This window comes from Aspergillus undulatus (genome assembly GCF_047715775.1).
Source record: "Aspergillus undulatus strain CBS 261.88 unplaced genomic scaffold BDV17scaffold_87, whole genome shotgun sequence".
Taxonomy (NCBI): domain Eukaryota; kingdom Fungi; phylum Ascomycota; class Eurotiomycetes; order Eurotiales; family Aspergillaceae; genus Aspergillus; species Aspergillus undulatus.
In genome coordinates this window covers 63-15,598 of record NW_027396691.1, presented here as the reverse complement: position 1 = coordinate 15,598, position 15,536 = coordinate 63, and the positions used below count along the sequence as shown (strand labels likewise).

Sequence of the window (15,536 nt, the reverse complement as noted above, 5' to 3'; positions counted from 1 at the left end):
TTATGGGAACTGTCTGTATAATCTGTCTTTATAAAAGCTGCTCGCGTGGCCTACCCATATAAGACCTGCCTATACTAGCCAGCATAACTGCGTGGCAGCTTGAGAGCCTCGGGGAGTTTTGTAATTGTCGGTGAATCCTCATCAGCAATACAGCTTTAAGCAAAAGCCAAAGCTGTGTCATTTCAGGAATGAAGGTAAAGTTTCGTGCAATTTGAGGAATCAGGCGAAAGTATAATAGTAGCTAAGAATTTATATACTATACAAAAGAACAATATCTCATAGGGGCTAAGAGTAAGCATCGCCTATGTAAGCTGTAGGAAATAATTTATATCCTATGAGCTACAGTGCCCGCAGTATCTAGCAGCCAAGGCAACAAACCCTATAGTGGTTCCTCCAAAAAAGGCCTAATACGGCGCAAGCATATACTCAACGCTTAAGTCCTCCTGGTTGGATCGGGAAGATGGTTCAAATGACAGCACCGGCCAAGACTCTTGGACTGTCTTTATCCGAGCGCTCATGGCTTCGCTCAGACCGAGCACCAATGATCACGGTTGGGTGCAAGAAGCCAAGGCAGAAAGCTTCCCCAGGCCTCACTTGGAGGTTTGATGGTCTTAGTTCTTCCACAGGATTTGATGACATTTAGCCTATTCAGCCGGGTCTGGGGCCGGTGGGTAAAGCGGAACGGTTCTTTCAGGATGGGCTCGATGTTCTCCTCATCCTCTGGAACGCCAGCTCTTATCGAGGCTCTTCTGAGAGTGTGAACGAACTTGCCTCTTTCTTCAGGCTGATACTTGCGACCTTCGACTCTCCTCTCTCGTTATTGGCGGTAGTTGTTGCTCGCGAGTCCTCCAATCGAGTGGGATATTGTGCGGAGGACTTCAAAACTCCGTCTCTGGGCAGAGGATCGATTGCAGTAGATATCACATGTTCTCGAGATAGGGTAGTCTTCGGCTTCCAGATAAAAGCGGGCATTCTTCGTAGAACTCCATCCACAATCCACCTTTTACACTCGGGACCAAAACCAAACTATACGATGGTTCACAAGACTAGAATCTACAACTGGTGAGTCAAAGTTTGTTATCGGAGTTGACACCCTCGTAGTGACATACATAGGTACATCTGCCTGGTAGCAGCTGGGTGCATGGTGTTGATGGGCTACGATGCTTCTGTCTTCAACTCCGTGCAGAACTCCGACAATTGGCATGCTTACTTTGAAAGTCCCGTATGCTTTCCCGAATTACTTCCGACTATTTTACTGACCCTTTAATAGAATAGCCATATGCTGGGGTTGATGAACACCGTTTATACTGTCGGTGGTATCATTACAGGGTGGTTTTTCGCGGGTCCTCTTGTACGACCCCTCGGTGTATACAGTTCCAGTTTGCATTTAACTCACTATTACAGGCTGACTGGGCAGGCCGACGCTGGGCCATGGGTATTGGCTGCTTCATCACGGTGGTTGCGACCTTCATGCAATGCTTCCCTCCTCCGAGCAATCCGGTCCCTTCATTCATGGCTGGCCGTGTTATCATCGGTGCCGGTCAGGCTCTCGCTATCGGTAGGCATTTGTTACCCACTACCTGCACCCGACATTTCTAACATTTAGACTGTTCAGCTGCCGGCCCAATCTACATCGGTGAAGTAACCCCCTCCTACATCCGCGGTCTTGTCATGGCCTTCTGGCAAATGTTCTACTCAGTGGGTTCCTTCGTCGCATACTGGGTAAACTACGCGGCAGGCAAAAACCGAGACAAGCTAGGCGAATGGGACTGGAAAATGGTCGTAATCTTCCAGCTCCTCCTCCCCATAATAATCATCTCCCAACTTCCCTTCATGCCGGAGTCCCCCCGCTGGCTCATCCAACGCAAGAACGACGTCGAGGGGGCGCGCAAAGTCCTCCAACAAGTCCGCGACACAAACCAGGAGATTGACAACGAGCTCGCGTCGATTCGCGAGGCTATACAATACGAAAAGGAGGCTCAGCATAGCGGGAAAAGAGCGTACATGACGCTCCTCAAGGACGCGAGTGTCCGCAAGCGACTCCTCCTTACCTTCGTCATGAATATCGGGCAGCAACTCACGGGCCAGGGGACATTCAACTCTTACTCCTCGACGATCTACCAGAAGATCTGGACGGACGGGGACACAATCAACCTGATCAACGCGCTGAACGCAACATTCGGGATCCTGTTTACGCTCAACGCAACTTGGACAGTCGACCGCTTCGGTCGGAAATTCCTGCTCATTGTCGGTGCGGTCGGTATGGCCGTTTGTATGCTGATCACGGCTCTCGTTGGACTCGAGACGCCCGAGACACCGGAGGGCGCAAAGACCCAGCCGGTTGGTATTGCGATTGTGTTTCTGATGTTCCTGTTTGCGTTCTTCTATAAGCCGTCTTGGGGCGCGACTGTGTGGATCTATACGGCTGAGGTGTTTCCGATGAATGTGCGTGCTCAGGCTGTTGGCATGTGTTCCCAGATGCAGGGTGTTGCGAATACGATCTTTCAGCAGTTTTTTCCGACGTTTTATGAGAATGAGGGGTTGTAAGTTGCGCGCTGTCTTGAAGTTCCACTGATGTTAGAAAGAGGCTGACTGGGTACTGTAGGAAATCTTTCTTCTTCTTCATGACCTGCAACGTCTTCCTCGCGGCGTTTGTATGGTTCCTCATTCCGGAGACGAAGAAGGTCCCACTCGAGGAAATGGATACGCTCTTTGGTGGAGATAGCCATGTTCAGAAGGGGGCTGCTATGCTTCACGAGCAAAAGATCACTCAGGATGTTGAGACGGGGAAGGACGAGATTGAGATGTCGGCTACCGAGCGGGTTGAGAGGCAGTAAGGATGAGCCTCTAGGAGGGCTTCATTCCGGTGGAAAGTAATACTCAGGCGCGAGGAGAAGAGTGACCAAGAAGGAACAGTCTCCTGTTGGCTGCAAGTCTTACACAGTCACAAATACTTAATTGGCGAAGGGGTAGCGAGTAATATCCGTGCAAGACACAGCCCTGTCCATCCAGAACGATCTGTGATCGTAGCAGAAAGTGCTCAATCGCCTGGCCCTAATTCCATCCTACAAACAGCAAGATAGGTTATCGAATAGCCAGTCAAGCTTCCTAATTCAACTTGACCATATACTTATCCAGTAGCTCCTCAACCCGCCCAACAGGCAACCCCTCCGTAACCCTCCCCTTATACCCCTTCAGTGTCTCAGCCTTACACAGTGCATTCAAAATCGCCTCCTCGGTGACCTCAGATGCCGCATAGAGAAGCGAGTCAATCGTCTCGTTCTTCAGCGTTTCCACCTTTTGTGTCTCAAGCGGAGGCAAGTAGTCGAAGCCGCTAGATGCAGAGGCGAGTTCGTTTGGTGAGGTCCCCGTTGACAAAGCGAGGAATATCTCGCCGGAGAAGTTGCGGCCTGCGCTGTGGCCGCCGACCTAGATGTTGCGATGAAGTTAGGGCTTGATTTAGGAGTCTATGTAGCGAGCATGGTTGGACATACCTGGGTGATTCCCATCGTGGCGTGCTGGGCGATGCGTCGAAGTTGGTGTGGGAGCAGGGGGGCGTCGGTGATGAGGAGAACTATGATATGTAAGAGCAAGAATATCAGTATCCATGAGGCCGATCATGTGGGTTAAGCACCGTGGGTTTCTTACTCCCCTCCGCCGCCCTACCCGCAGCCGGCAAGCTTCCACCCCCTCCAGCTAGACCGTCCTCCCTACTCAAAAGCTCACCAACAGGAACATTCCCAATCCTCAAATCCGGCTTCTGCCCATGATTCGCCTGCACAAGGACACCGAGCGTATAATCCCACTTATCCCCCGGTACAATCCTAGAACTCGTCCCGGTGCCTCCCTTGTACCCATGGAAGCGCATCGCGGTTCCGCCTCCATGGTTTCCCTCTAGAATCTCGCTTTGAGTTTGCGAGGCGTTGATTGCTTGATAGACGACCTCTTTGTCAATTACAGATGCGCTAATGTCGTTCAAAAGCCCGTCGTATGTCTCCCCGACAACGGGGATATTCATCCTCCGCCCAGCGATGATGTCGTCTTCTCCTGATTCCGCGGCCTGTTCGAGCTCCCAGAGAAAAATCCCGTCGTAGACTTTTCCGACGCTGACGGTGTTTGTGAGTGCGATGGGCTGTGGAAGTGTCAGTCTCGTCCAAACGCCAAGCGAAAGCGAAATACTGGGGTATATACTCCATTCGTAAATCCCCACTCGCGCATCGCATGCGACCCCGTCAACTCGCCCATCCCATTGAGATCGTGCGTAGCGGCGTAGCAGGGCATGCCACGCGTTTCTTTGACCCCGCGCGGGAAGATCATTGTCAGGCCGGTGTGGATGGAGGGGTCTTTGTGGATTGTTACTTGGCCGACGGTTACGCCTGGGGTTTGTTAGTGAGGTGTACCTTTCTGATAGCAGAATGGAGGTGTTTTGGTTACCAGGAACGTCGAGAAGGGAGTTCTTGGGGCCCGGTACGAAGCGGCCGGGTTTGTAGCCGAGATCGCGAATTCGGGGGCGCGGAGACATGATGTTGATGGCAGCTGGATTACAATCAGATTGGCGAAGGAAGCAAGATGTTCGACACGAAGGTTGGAGGCGGGTAGTTGGAGGTTGTAAGTCAGACGATTGACGGGAGCCTGGTCCGTTACTCCAAACCCTAACCCCCTCCCTCCCTGCGGCTGAACTGGTTTAAGAATGAAGTAATCCGCTTTATGTATCACTACCAATTATTTACATACTCTCCGATCCCAGAGGGACCATGTCGTCGCTTGCTGTGGGAATCTCGTAGAGACTGCCTCAATCAGTCACATTCTTCTCACCAGGTTGTGGCGAACATGCGGGTGAGATCATCTCACCATTTCCACTAAATGCCAAGAATTGCATGTATACACAGTACTATTGTCTCGCTGATTGATCAGTGGAGCTAAGCTGAGGGCTTTGCTGTACAAAGTACTCAGTCCGACAGCTCATCCAAGAGCTGCTGGAGATATGACTTGGACTGTATCCGCTGGCAAGTTCCTGCCCTGCATCCTGGGGTTTCAGACTCAAAGCCCAATCTTGAGCGCTGTACCCGGTGACGGCGTATCAGAAAAGGTCTTTGTAGGGAGCTCAATTGTGAGACATATTCTTGCTCCCTCTGCCGTTCAATCGGAAAAAGTGTAGCGATGCCTATAGAGTCGAGACTTGTACATTGCCAGCCAACAATGGTGCTATTTCTGAAGGCGGATTTAGACCAGTATCGGATGTACCGCCTCTGATTTCATCCCGCAATGGTTACTAGTTTTCCAAAACCGGGGGCTCTAAGTACGCCGCGTGAGAAGTGATTTGCTCCGATCGCAATGTCGTATAGATCCGGAGGGCTGGTATTATAACCACCGACTTCACCAAATTCCAGGACGGACCCACGCTTGCCACGCACTGCCGCAAAGGTTGGTGTTGACCCATCCGGCTCTTTGGCATTCATGTCAGCTTTGTTTTCTATCAGCAGCTCTACTATGGACTCATGTCCCAACCGAGCAGCTTCTCTCAGTGGTCTCCACCCGTTTTTATCTCTAGTATCAAATTCGGCCCCGTTCTCAATAAGTCACTTTGCCACGGATTCGAGTTCGTTTGTCACAGCTAAATTCAGTAGCGGATAGCCATCTTCATATTTAACATTGATATCGGCTCCCTTCCGAAGAAGCATCTTCACCACGTTCTCCTGTCCCTTGTACGCAGCCGACATCAATGGTGTCCAATCATTCTCCCCTCGAGTATGGACGTTCGCTCCTCTTTCAATCAGCGACATGACTATGGCCTCATGACCTCGGTGCGAGGATATTGCCAGAGGTGTGTCGTTATATCTGTCTCGAGCATTGACGTCCGCGCCCTTTTCAATGAGTAGCTTTGCAACAGCGACATGGCCGTCAAGCAGAGCAATATGGAGAGGTGTTACGCCTCTGTTATCGTTTGCATTGACCTCTGCTCCCGCCTCGATGAGAGACCTGACGTTATTTGTGCGATGTAGTGCGATGCAAGTCAGGCGAGAGGTTTGTCAGTGTATACCCTTTCGAGGTGCCTATTATTATATCTGGCATTCATATCCGCTCTGCTGCCGATCAGATTATGAACCACCAATTCATGCAGGTCATTTGACGAGCAAATTAAAGGAGTAGAGCCAGCCATATCGCTGCGATTGACTGCTGCCCCCTTTCTCGACAAGAAGTCTCACTATCATGTCGTGGCCATCCGCACATGCATAATAAAGGGGTGTGTTGCCGTCAGCGTCCCCTAGTATCTATCTCCGCGCCACGTTATGTGAGAAATCGGACTAAAGGTCCATGGTTTTGGCGCAGGCCCAAGCAAGTGTTGTTAGTTTGTCACAGCCCATGGAGTTGATCTCGACACCTTCGTTGATAAGAAATCTCACCGTGGCCTCTTTCACACGCCCTTGAAAGTGGCGTTGGACCGACCTGGTACTGTTCATCAATGTGGCAAACCCCACCCGACACTCCTGGGCCACCCATGATGATGGCGTCCGCTTTACATAGTCCTTTATGTCCATTCTTTCTTTGAAATCTCCTGTAATATCCACTCCGTTACAGATACTCGAGTCAAGATTCAAAATAGCAGCGACGGTGTCAATGTTTGTGTTGGCCAAAGCTGCAAACAGTGGATACTGGTATACCTCCCCATAAACATGGACGTTAGAATCTATTTTCCTTCTCGTTCGGAGTAGCTCCGGGTGACCCTTGGTCGCAAAAATATAGAAGAGGCTTTCATTGAAGCCGTATCGATACCACTCACGCTTCGCGAGAATGTTGTTTAGGCGAACCCACTCTGGAACAGAAAACGCTCATAGAAAATCGTCTTGCGGAGTAGCACTTGCGGCAGCGTTCGCGTGATAGAAAACATTCTCGACTGCACACTCTAGCAAAGGAAATCGCCTCCTTGATATCTCGTCATGCGGCTGAGTGTTGGTCACTGGAAGCTTCCCAACGGTCACCGCATCCATGTTATGAAGAACAACACTGTTTAAGCGTCTCATGACATGGACTCTCGAACTCAAAAGCAAGATCAGGACACAGATCGACAAGACCTTTGTCCTTGATCAAAAAGTCTCGTACGAATTCCACCTGAACTGAGAACTCCCGACTCTTATGGCCTGGTGGTATTAAGGACAGGCTAGTACACTGCAATTCGAGCCTTGACTCTATGGTTTCATGTTATCGAATGTTCAGGGCGTTTGCATATGCCAGAATGCAGTGGTGAGATTTCGTCATACCTATGTTGACCACTACTTAGTTGCTAGTTCCTGTGCCATATAGATTTCAAAGGTGTGGATCTGTACCTGACTGCTTTTAAGGCTATCTATATACTTGCCATACTATCCGACTCGTTCTTTTCTTGGTGGTTTTTGTTGACCGGTACGGAAGGGATGCATACCACCCTCCACTGTATATATTTCTGCTGATGTTTATATATCTATACACCTGGAGACATGTCAAGCGTCCTCTGGTTTTGTTATTCAGCACAGAGATCTCACCAGAGCCCGTGGCCCAAGGTGAATATCATAGAGTCTGACACATGCTAGGTGCTCTAAATACGTACCAAATATACAGATGCCCATGAATTGAAGTCCGTGACTGCAGGACCCTCGGAGCCAGCTATCTTAACTCATCAGCGCAAATCCTTAAGCTCATTTCAACAATTGGCTGGTTGGTGTAGTTGGTTATCACGTATCGTTAACACCGATAAGGTCGCCGGATCGAGCCCGGCACTGGTCAATTTTTGCCCTCTAGATTCGTTGAATAAGAGGGCTGGTCCAATTTTTTTTTTTTTTTTTTTCTTTTTTTTTTTTTTTGGTATGGTGGTGGATCAAGTCTGGCGCGCGGGTGGGTCAGCAAAGTGGCGAGTCGCCGAGTATGGATGGCTTCCCGTTTGCCCGGCCCCTCTGGTGTTGCCCTATTTTCTCTGTTCATCAGGTTATCCAGGCTACGCCTTGTTTATACCTAGGAGACCGCCGGATCGAGCCCGGCTCCAGTCAAATATGCACCTTACTGGTATCAAGTTATACTTGTAGTCAGTTTGACGATAGCCTGGAACAATGCCCACGTAATATCTTTGCTTGTAGCGGCGCGGACTGAAAGCAACATGCCGACCTTGTCCGGGGCCGCGAACGAACCCTTTCCAGGAGTCATGATTGGGGTCATGATGGGCTGTTTTATGTAGATGTCTATCCTACCCTAAGTCTCGGTCCTCTGTTTCACATATACTTCCCACTACCGGTAGCCCAACAGCTGCTGTAGTGTCATGCCTCTTGCCCGGCTAGGGCCTTTCTCAGGCGGACGGTTCATGGGCGAACAAGAAGCTGACCACCGTTAAAGTACCCGAGCCTTATTTTAAGGGTAAGCTCTAGGGTAGTGAGTCTTTGCTGGGTCCTAGGACCGAAGACATGATTTGTGACAAGTTGAATGCTTGGGTATTGAGGCAGCCGAGTTCCTTGACCTGCAGCGTTGATACTGTTTGTCAAGGACCGAGCCCAAAGAAGCAAAGACCATTCATTAAACACTGTGGTCAAAAGAGATGAGATGAAGCAAGAATCATGACCTGTTCGTTGTGACCCTATTGTTCTGTACAATGGAGCAGAAGGATTCTTTCATTATATGATGCACTACCAAGCAACAATCACAAATCAACAAACTCCCCCCTCAGCGCCTCATCACCCTTCACCCTCTCAAGATAAGCCCCAATCTTATCCGTCATAACCCCCGTCTCAAAGCCAAAGAACTTATACGCCGCCTTACCCGGAAGACTGTGCCCGAACCTCCTGACACTGATACCCGCATCCGCATACCTCTCCCACCCATTCGGCGCATACGGCTCGATCACAACAGCCGGAATCCCCTTATGCCGCTGCAGCACGCCCCGCTTATACTCAGTCGACTGCTGCTCGAAGAGCCTTTGGCAGGGAAAACTGACGACACGGGCAGCAATGCCTAGTTTCTCTTTAAGTTGAGCGGCGACGTCCAGCGCAAAGGAGAGTTCCGCGCCGACGCCGAGAAGCGTTACCTCGGCCGAGGGGTTCTCCTCGAGGACGTAAGCGCCCTTTAGGACGCCGTCGCGGCGAGTCTGTTTTAGTTGAGGGAGGGCGTGGCGGGATGTGGAGATGATGGTGGAGGAATTCTTTGCGTTGATGGCGGCGATCCAGGCGCCGGCCGTTTCCTCGCTGTCGCCGGGCCGGATGAAGAGCAGGTTTGGCATGGCGCGGTATAGGGAGGCGAGTTCGATCGGTTGGTGCGTTGGGCCGTCCTCGCCCATGCCGATGGAGTCGTGGGTTGCAGCGTGGATGACCTGGAGGCCTTGGAGGGCGCCCATTCGTACGGCGGGAGCGGCGTATAGGTAGAACATGAAGAAGGAGGATGTGATGGGGATGAATGTGTTGGGGTTGAACGCAGCGAGACCGTTGGAGATGGCGGCCATGGCGTGTTCACGAACACCGTAGTGGATATACCGTCCGGAGTAATCGCCGTTGATTCCGCAGGTTGTTCTGAGGTCAGGCTGCGGCTGTTAGTTCGTGAGATAGTCAACGGGTGAGTATCGGACGTACGTGTTGGAAGTCAACCTTGCCCTTCCAGATCATGTTGACTGAGGGCGACAAATCAGCAGTTCCGACCATAAACGAGTTGATCGACTGTGCAAGCGGGTTAAAGACAAGGCCAGAGGAAGCACGCGTGGCTGTCGCCTTGTCGGGGAACTCTTTGGGAATGCGCTCCGGCCAGTCTGCTGGAAGCTCACCACGCACACGACGCTGGAATTCGTCGCCTAGTTCAGGGTGTGCTTCGGTGTAGCGCTGAACGAGATCCTTCCACTCCTTGACGAAGCCCTCGCCCCGAGCAGGAAGGTCAGCAAAGAAGGCACGCGCCGCATCGCCAATGTGGAAGTGTTCCTCTGGGTTGAAGCCGAGCTTGCGCTTCATGTTTGCGACATCCTCAACGCCAAAGGCCGCGCCGTGGGCAGCAGCTTGCCCTGCAACTTTGCTGTCTAGACCGATGACTGTGCGCACGTTGATGAAGGTGGGCTTCTCTGTAGAGGCTCGAGCCTTGGACAGCGCCTGAACGATACTCTCGATATCGTAGCAGCCATCCTCAATGTCGATGACGTCCCATCCGCAGGCGCGCATCTTCGCATTTATGTCTTCCGTGTTTGTCAGGTCGACAGAGCCGTCGCAGGTAATCTGGTTGTTGTCGTACATAATGGTCAGGTTATTCAGCTTCCAGTGGCCAGCCAACGAGATAGCCTCAAGAGCAACACCCTCCTGCAAACAGGCATCGCCAATCATGCACCATGTGTGATTATTCACCATGTCGTACCCGGGGCGATTATACGTGGCCGCCAAGTTCTTTGTCGCCATCGCCAAACCGACTGCGTTGGCGACGCCTTGGCCAAGCGGACCTGTCGTGACTTCAATACCTTCGTGCTCAATCTCCGGGTGCCCCGGACAAAGCGCATCGACGCGGTCAGAGTGGTATGACTTGAGCTGGTCAAATGTCATGGCTTTGTAGCCAGTTAGGTGGAGGAAGGTGTATTGGAAGAGACAGGTGTGCCCGTTGGACAGCACGAAGCGGTCGCGGTTGAAGAAGTCCGGGGTATGCGGTGCGTATCGCATAACGTATCGCCAGAGAGCGACTCCGATCGCTGCCATACCAATTGCACCGCTGTTTCGTCAGCTCACGTACAGTCGCTCGTTGTGTTCTGCAACATACCCTGGGTGTCCACCACCAAATTGTTGACAAAGGTCGGCAATGAGGAGCCGGAAAGTCTTGAGGACGGTGTCATGCTCACTGCTGGAGCCGTTCACCAATGGAATCGTCATGATTATCGAGTAATGTGCAAGAGAAACGATGCGAAGCCTAAGACGCAAACAGCGCGGAGACGTACTTTTATAACCGGCGATGGAGGCAGATTTACTCAATCCGGTAACCAGAGGCACTGCACACCGAATGGGGAAATATTGGCGCACAACTCGCTGCACGTCCACGAGTCAAGCATCGGATTTCCTCCGGAGGCTTGACTTGCCTTTCCTCGTCTCTGCTTTATCGTGCCTTCCTCCGAGACCGTCTTTATATCTGCTGTCGTGCCGCCTCGTCTGTTTCTGCCCGACTCAGTAATAATCTCTTACTCTCACCTACGCCCTCACATTTCCCCCGTCGCCATGTCATTACTTCCAAACCCATCCCTCCAAATCACGGCAGACCACAAGATCAAGCTCGTTGAAGCACCGATACACTCACCCGGCAAGGGCCAAGTGCTTCTCCAGATCAAAGCGACGGGGATTTGCGGGTCGGACTTGCACTTTTGGAAGACCGGTCGCATCGGTGAGCTTGTGTTCCACGGCGACTGCATCATCGGTCATGAGGCGGCGGGCGTTGTTCTCCAGGCTGGGGAGGGCGTTACGAATCTGAAGCCAGGTGGGACTCTCGAGGACAGAGAAAATGAGCGCTATGTTAATGGAGTTACATAGGCGACCGCGTCGCCGTCGAGCCCGGCGTCCCCTGCGAAAACTGCTTCCTCTGCGACGACGGCCGGTACAATCTGTGCGAGGATGTCGCGTTTGCCGGTGTCTATCCCTACGCTGGGACGGCGCAGCGCTACAAAGTCCACCCTGCAAAGTGGCTACACAAGTATTCCATGCCCAGCCCTACAATCCAAGGCGACGACTCTAACCAGTTGCAGACTTCCCGATAACCTCTCCTACCTCGACGGTGCCCTCCTCGAACCACTCAGCGTCGTAATGCGCGGTATCCAAGTCGCTCAACTCTCGCTCGGCCGGGGCGTCGTCATCTGCGGCGCCGGTCCCATTGGTCTCATCGCAGCCTCAGCAGCACGCGCATCGGGCGCACACCCCGTCGTAATCACAGACATTGACAGCAACCGTCTCGACTTCGCAAAGCGCTTCCTCCCCTCCGTCACAACATACGCGATCAACACCTCCCTCGACGCACAGGGCAACGCAAAGGCCATCCGGTCCCTCTTCGGCGAAGCCGAGTACAACGCGCCCGACCGAGTCCTTGAGTGCACGGGCATCGAGAGCAGTATCGTCACAGCAGCATTCACGGCGCGGCGCGGGGGCGTGGTTGTCGTTGTCGGCGTGGGCAAGGAAGTCATCCATAACCTCCCCTTCATGCACTTGAGTCTCGCGGAGATCGATCTGAAGTTCATCAATCGATACCGCGATACCTGGCCGCCGGCTATCACAATCCTGGCTGCTGGGATCTTAGACCTCAAGCCACTTATCAGCCATACGTTCCCACTGGAACGGGCGAACGAGGCGCTGGAGTTGTGTGCTGATCGTGGGACGCCGAGTATCAAGGTTACGATTGTTGATGATGTTGATGCGACGACGGATCTGGGCGTGGCTGTTTCTAACACTGCCACTGCTACTACGAATGGAAACGGGTCAGCCTGAACCACGACAGATCTGTAAATAGATACATATGAATGAATTATGAACATGCTACACAATATGAGTAACCCTATGATCGCAATTAGAATGAAATCATACACACGCCCGGTCGTCAACGGCGGCAGGGCAAAGTGGTGTCTTTGTGTTGAGAACAATCGTAACACTGGCCCTAGCGTTGATTGTTCCCCATCACTTCGACTTACTTATATCTCCACCTCCTTAGCACCAAGCCTTAGATTTGGGGCCCGCATTTTTGGGTATTTCTAGCGACTCATTAAAATATTGGACATGCCACAGATCGTCGTTGTCGGCGCCGGGTTTTACGGGCTTGTCGCTGCAAAGACGTATTTGCAGGTTACGGAGCCTTACAACAACACCACCACCACCACCACCAAGGACAAGGATAATAGCGAAAGTGACAGCAGCAAGGATGAGAATGATCTAGTCGGCGATGTACTGATTATCGATTTCGCGTCGGATATTGGAGGGACGTGGGCGGAGGAACGACTTTACCCGAATCTACTCAGCCAGAATTCATATGGGCAATACGAGTTTAGTGATATCTCGCTCAAGGAGGCTGTACCGGACGATCCGGCTGGGTGTTGAGAGGACGGGAAGTGCTTCATTCCGGGGTGAAAGATTAATCGGTATTTGCATGTTTGGAGTGAGAAAGGGGACTTGACGCGGCGGATTCGGTTGAATTGGAGGTTGGTGGTATCTTTCCACAAGGTATATATATTGTCGCTGATCGATACAGGTTACTCGCCGCGAGATGTTAGGATACTGGCCAATTCCGTGAAAACAACCTCTTAGAGAGAAGGAGCCTTTGCCTGCGCCGAGATTAGTCGTGGTGTACGGCGGAGCAAAGTCGGCATTCGATTTCATTCATCTTTTTGGCTTGCTTCATCACAATAGCGAATCTCTCAACCTAGAAACGCGACCAACCGACCCGATGCAGGTTCACTGGATCATCCGCGAAGAGGGGCATGGCCCGGAGATGATGACGCGACCTACCGCGCAGCTGGGCACGAAGACGGTCCCTAGCGACCAGGCCGTCTGCACCCGCAGACGCATCATCGAGACAATGGGCACATGTGTCAATAAAATCCCGAAGCGAGTAGTGTGGCCGTCCGGATGCTCAATTCCTCGGCTCGAAGGGTCCTGGGGCCGAAGGCTACTTCACAGAAACCCTCTTGGGCGGGCACTGATACGCCAACTGTGGAAGGGAGTCGACGCAGATATTGCAGACTTTGCAAAACACGGCTCGCATCCAAACCTGGAAAGCTCCGTCCAGCGGCAAGGTGCGTCGACCCCATGCTATCACTCTTCAAAGCTAACTTGACAGTGTCGTTGAATGCACCGTGCCTGGTGAGATTGCCAATCACCAAGATCTCTAAGAGACGATCCGGAGTCCCAACGTTCACATTTATTGGTCAAGTATGGCACATATCTCAACGAAATTAGAGGACACAACCTTCCATCTCGCCGACGGAACCGTTATCGAAGCCGATCTGGCTGTACATGCAATCGGCTGGAAGTCTTCCTATCCTATCCTTTTCGATCCGCCAGAGTTGGGCGCTCAGCTCGGTCTGCCGTGTCTTTCAGAGTCCAACGCGAGCCGTGCATGGGAGCCGCTGGGGCAGAGCGTTGATTTCAGATTGCGTTACGATTTAGATCCCAGTTTATTTAAAAATGAAATGCCGCGTATTCAAAACACGTATCGGCTCTTCCGCTGCCTTACCTCACCATCACTTGTCGCAGAGGGTGATCGCTCGTTTGCAGTTCTACGGGCTGTATACATCGGGGCGGGCGGTGTCTGTTGTAGCGGAAGTGCAAGTACTCTGGATAACAGCCTTTTTGACAGGCAGACTAGACGACATTGAAGATGGACCTGTTGCAGATTGTGAGGCCATGTATGAGAGTGTTGCAAACGACGCGGTGTGGAGTCGGTTGACCGGGATCGGATTGAACATCGAGACCCTCATGGTAAGCTTGCTTGACAACTCAGTTCTTCCATAAAAGGAAGTGTCGCTAAGTGCGTATAGTACAACGACCAGCTGCTGCGAGACCTCGGACTGGATCCGTACCGGGAAGGGGGTTGGTGGCGGAAGGAGCTGATGGCTGTGTATGGGCCGCGGTCCTATGCGAAAATTGTGGAAGAGTGGATGGCACTGCGGGGAGGAAAGATAAGACGGTCATGAGAGAGGGTCTGGGGTGGTTTTTGCTACTGTAAAAGGAGTGTGGGGGTTGGTCGATGTGTCGGACTGCGTTGGTTGATGTTCTGGCGGGGGATGTGCGGCTGCGGTTGCGACTTCCTGTTTGGGAGGAGTGAGGGGGGAACCTGCCAGGTCATGTGGCCTGGACAGAACCCCACTGTAGATCACTTCCGCATTTAGCGACAGCTTGGGCCTTCCCAATCGAGCCGGGTCAAATCCCGTGACTTGGAACCATTGACAGCGGTGAGGGTCTCATTTTTGGGATTACTCAGCCAAGCTCACAACTTAAGTAACTAACGTAATCGGTAAGCGAGTGACGCATATCACGCGTTTTGGCCGCGATTGAAATCCTCCTTTAATTCAACTATTAATTATGTCACCAAAAACGTGTTAAACCCCTAAAGATTCTGTTAAACAGGAGGGGAAGATATTACTTGCAATCTCTAATTTAAAAAATAAACAATTTCTATCTATACAAGCAGCAGCATGTGCTTATTATATCCCTGAACCTACCCTCCGAAGGAGACTAAAAGGTAATACTTTTCGACTTAAAGCACGCGCAAACTCCTATAAGTTATTACACGCCGTAGGCGGTTCATTGATTCTGAAGAGGAAGTTGTTCATTCAACTAAGAAGTCGCCCGTCGAACAAGTAGAAGTCCGGGCCGTATGACTAAGATATGACTAATACATCTCTTCAGAGGCCTGCGTACCACATAAGTTAACTCAAAATAAAGAGGAATTACTTGTACAATAGGTTCTCTCTCTAGATTAGCATGGTGCAGGTCCCCGGCTATCTTATATACAAGAAATAGCTAATATATTGCTGGTAAAGCGTGGCACGGCTCCTATCCAGACTGTTAGAGAGAAATAGGCATATA

The 15,536-nt window shown here is 51.6% G+C and overlaps 7 protein-coding genes and 1 non-coding gene across 8 annotated transcripts; 4 read left to right on the top strand and 4 right to left on the bottom strand.

Moving 5' to 3' along the window:
• Window positions 1–1,033: 1,033 nt before the first annotated feature.
• On the top strand, window positions 1,034–2,837 carry BDV17DRAFT_296245 (sugar porter family MFS transporter; the record flags this gene model as incomplete). Its single annotated transcript, XM_073763252.1, has 6 exons — window positions 1,034–1,062; window positions 1,114–1,222; window positions 1,271–1,351; window positions 1,405–1,558; window positions 1,616–2,543; window positions 2,606–2,837. 6 exons carry the CDS (start codon window positions 1,034–1,036, stop codon window positions 2,835–2,837), a joined length of 1,533 nt encoding a protein of 510 aa, XP_073610369.1.
• Window positions 2,838–3,108: 271 nt separating this feature from the next.
• Window positions 3,109–4,522, bottom strand: BDV17DRAFT_285323 (P1 family peptidase; the record flags this gene model as incomplete). The annotated part of the gene is made up of 5 exons (XM_073760690.1): window positions 3,109–3,429; window positions 3,495–3,574; window positions 3,649–4,132; window positions 4,192–4,376; window positions 4,435–4,522. The coding sequence occupies 5 exons, from the start codon at window positions 4,520–4,522 to the stop codon at window positions 3,109–3,111; spliced, it is 1,158 nt and encodes a 385-aa protein (XP_073610368.1).
• Window positions 4,523–6,228: 1,706 nt separating this feature from the next.
• BDV17DRAFT_235126 (uncharacterized protein) lies at window positions 6,229–6,685 on the bottom strand. Its single transcript, XM_073755859.1, has one exon. The coding sequence runs from the start codon at window positions 6,537–6,539 to the stop codon at window positions 6,306–6,308; it is 234 nt and encodes a 77-aa protein (XP_073610367.1). The 5' UTR covers window positions 6,540–6,685; the 3' UTR covers window positions 6,229–6,305.
• BDV17DRAFT_276656 (uncharacterized protein) lies at window positions 6,569–7,579 on the bottom strand. The gene has a single exon (XM_073759363.1). The coding sequence runs from the start codon at window positions 7,020–7,022 to the stop codon at window positions 6,831–6,833; it is 192 nt and encodes a 63-aa protein (XP_073610366.1). The 5' UTR covers window positions 7,023–7,579; the 3' UTR covers window positions 6,569–6,830.
• Window positions 7,580–7,687: 108 nt separating this feature from the next.
• Window positions 7,688–7,761, top strand: BDV17DRAFT_t143. The gene has a single exon. It is a non-coding gene; the product is annotated as a tRNA-Val (tRNA).
• A 901-nt stretch (window positions 7,762–8,662) lies between these two features.
• BDV17DRAFT_296243 (transketolase family protein) lies at window positions 8,663–10,850 on the bottom strand (the record flags this gene model as incomplete). The annotated part of the gene is made up of 3 exons (XM_073763251.1): window positions 8,663–9,535; window positions 9,585–10,692; window positions 10,741–10,850. 3 exons carry the CDS (start codon window positions 10,848–10,850, stop codon window positions 8,663–8,665), a joined length of 2,091 nt encoding a protein of 696 aa, XP_073610365.1.
• A 339-nt stretch (window positions 10,851–11,189) lies between these two features.
• Window positions 11,190–12,443, top strand: BDV17DRAFT_296242 (putative alcohol dehydrogenase; the record flags this gene model as incomplete). The annotated part of the gene is made up of 3 exons (XM_073763250.1): window positions 11,190–11,445; window positions 11,499–11,658; window positions 11,711–12,443. 3 exons carry the CDS (start codon window positions 11,190–11,192, stop codon window positions 12,441–12,443), a joined length of 1,149 nt encoding a protein of 382 aa, XP_073610364.1.
• Window positions 12,444–12,728: 285 nt separating this feature from the next.
• On the top strand, window positions 12,729–14,641 carry BDV17DRAFT_296241 (uncharacterized protein; the record flags this gene model as incomplete). Its single annotated transcript, XM_073763249.1, has 5 exons — window positions 12,729–13,039; window positions 13,254–13,741; window positions 13,905–14,261; window positions 14,314–14,426; window positions 14,486–14,641. The coding sequence occupies 5 exons, from the start codon at window positions 12,729–12,731 to the stop codon at window positions 14,639–14,641; spliced, it is 1,425 nt and encodes a 474-aa protein (XP_073610363.1).
• Between the last annotated feature and the right edge of the window lie 895 nt (window positions 14,642–15,536).

Bases quoted from the DNA above. Each gene is read 5' to 3' on its own strand.
- BDV17DRAFT_276656 (XM_073759363.1), bottom strand. From the start codon at position 7,022: ATGAGACGCTTAAACAGTGTTGTTCTTCATAACATGGATGCGGTGACC.
- BDV17DRAFT_235126 (XM_073755859.1), bottom strand. From the start codon at position 6,539: ATGGACATAAAGGACTATGTAAAGCGGACGCCATCATCATGGGTGGCC.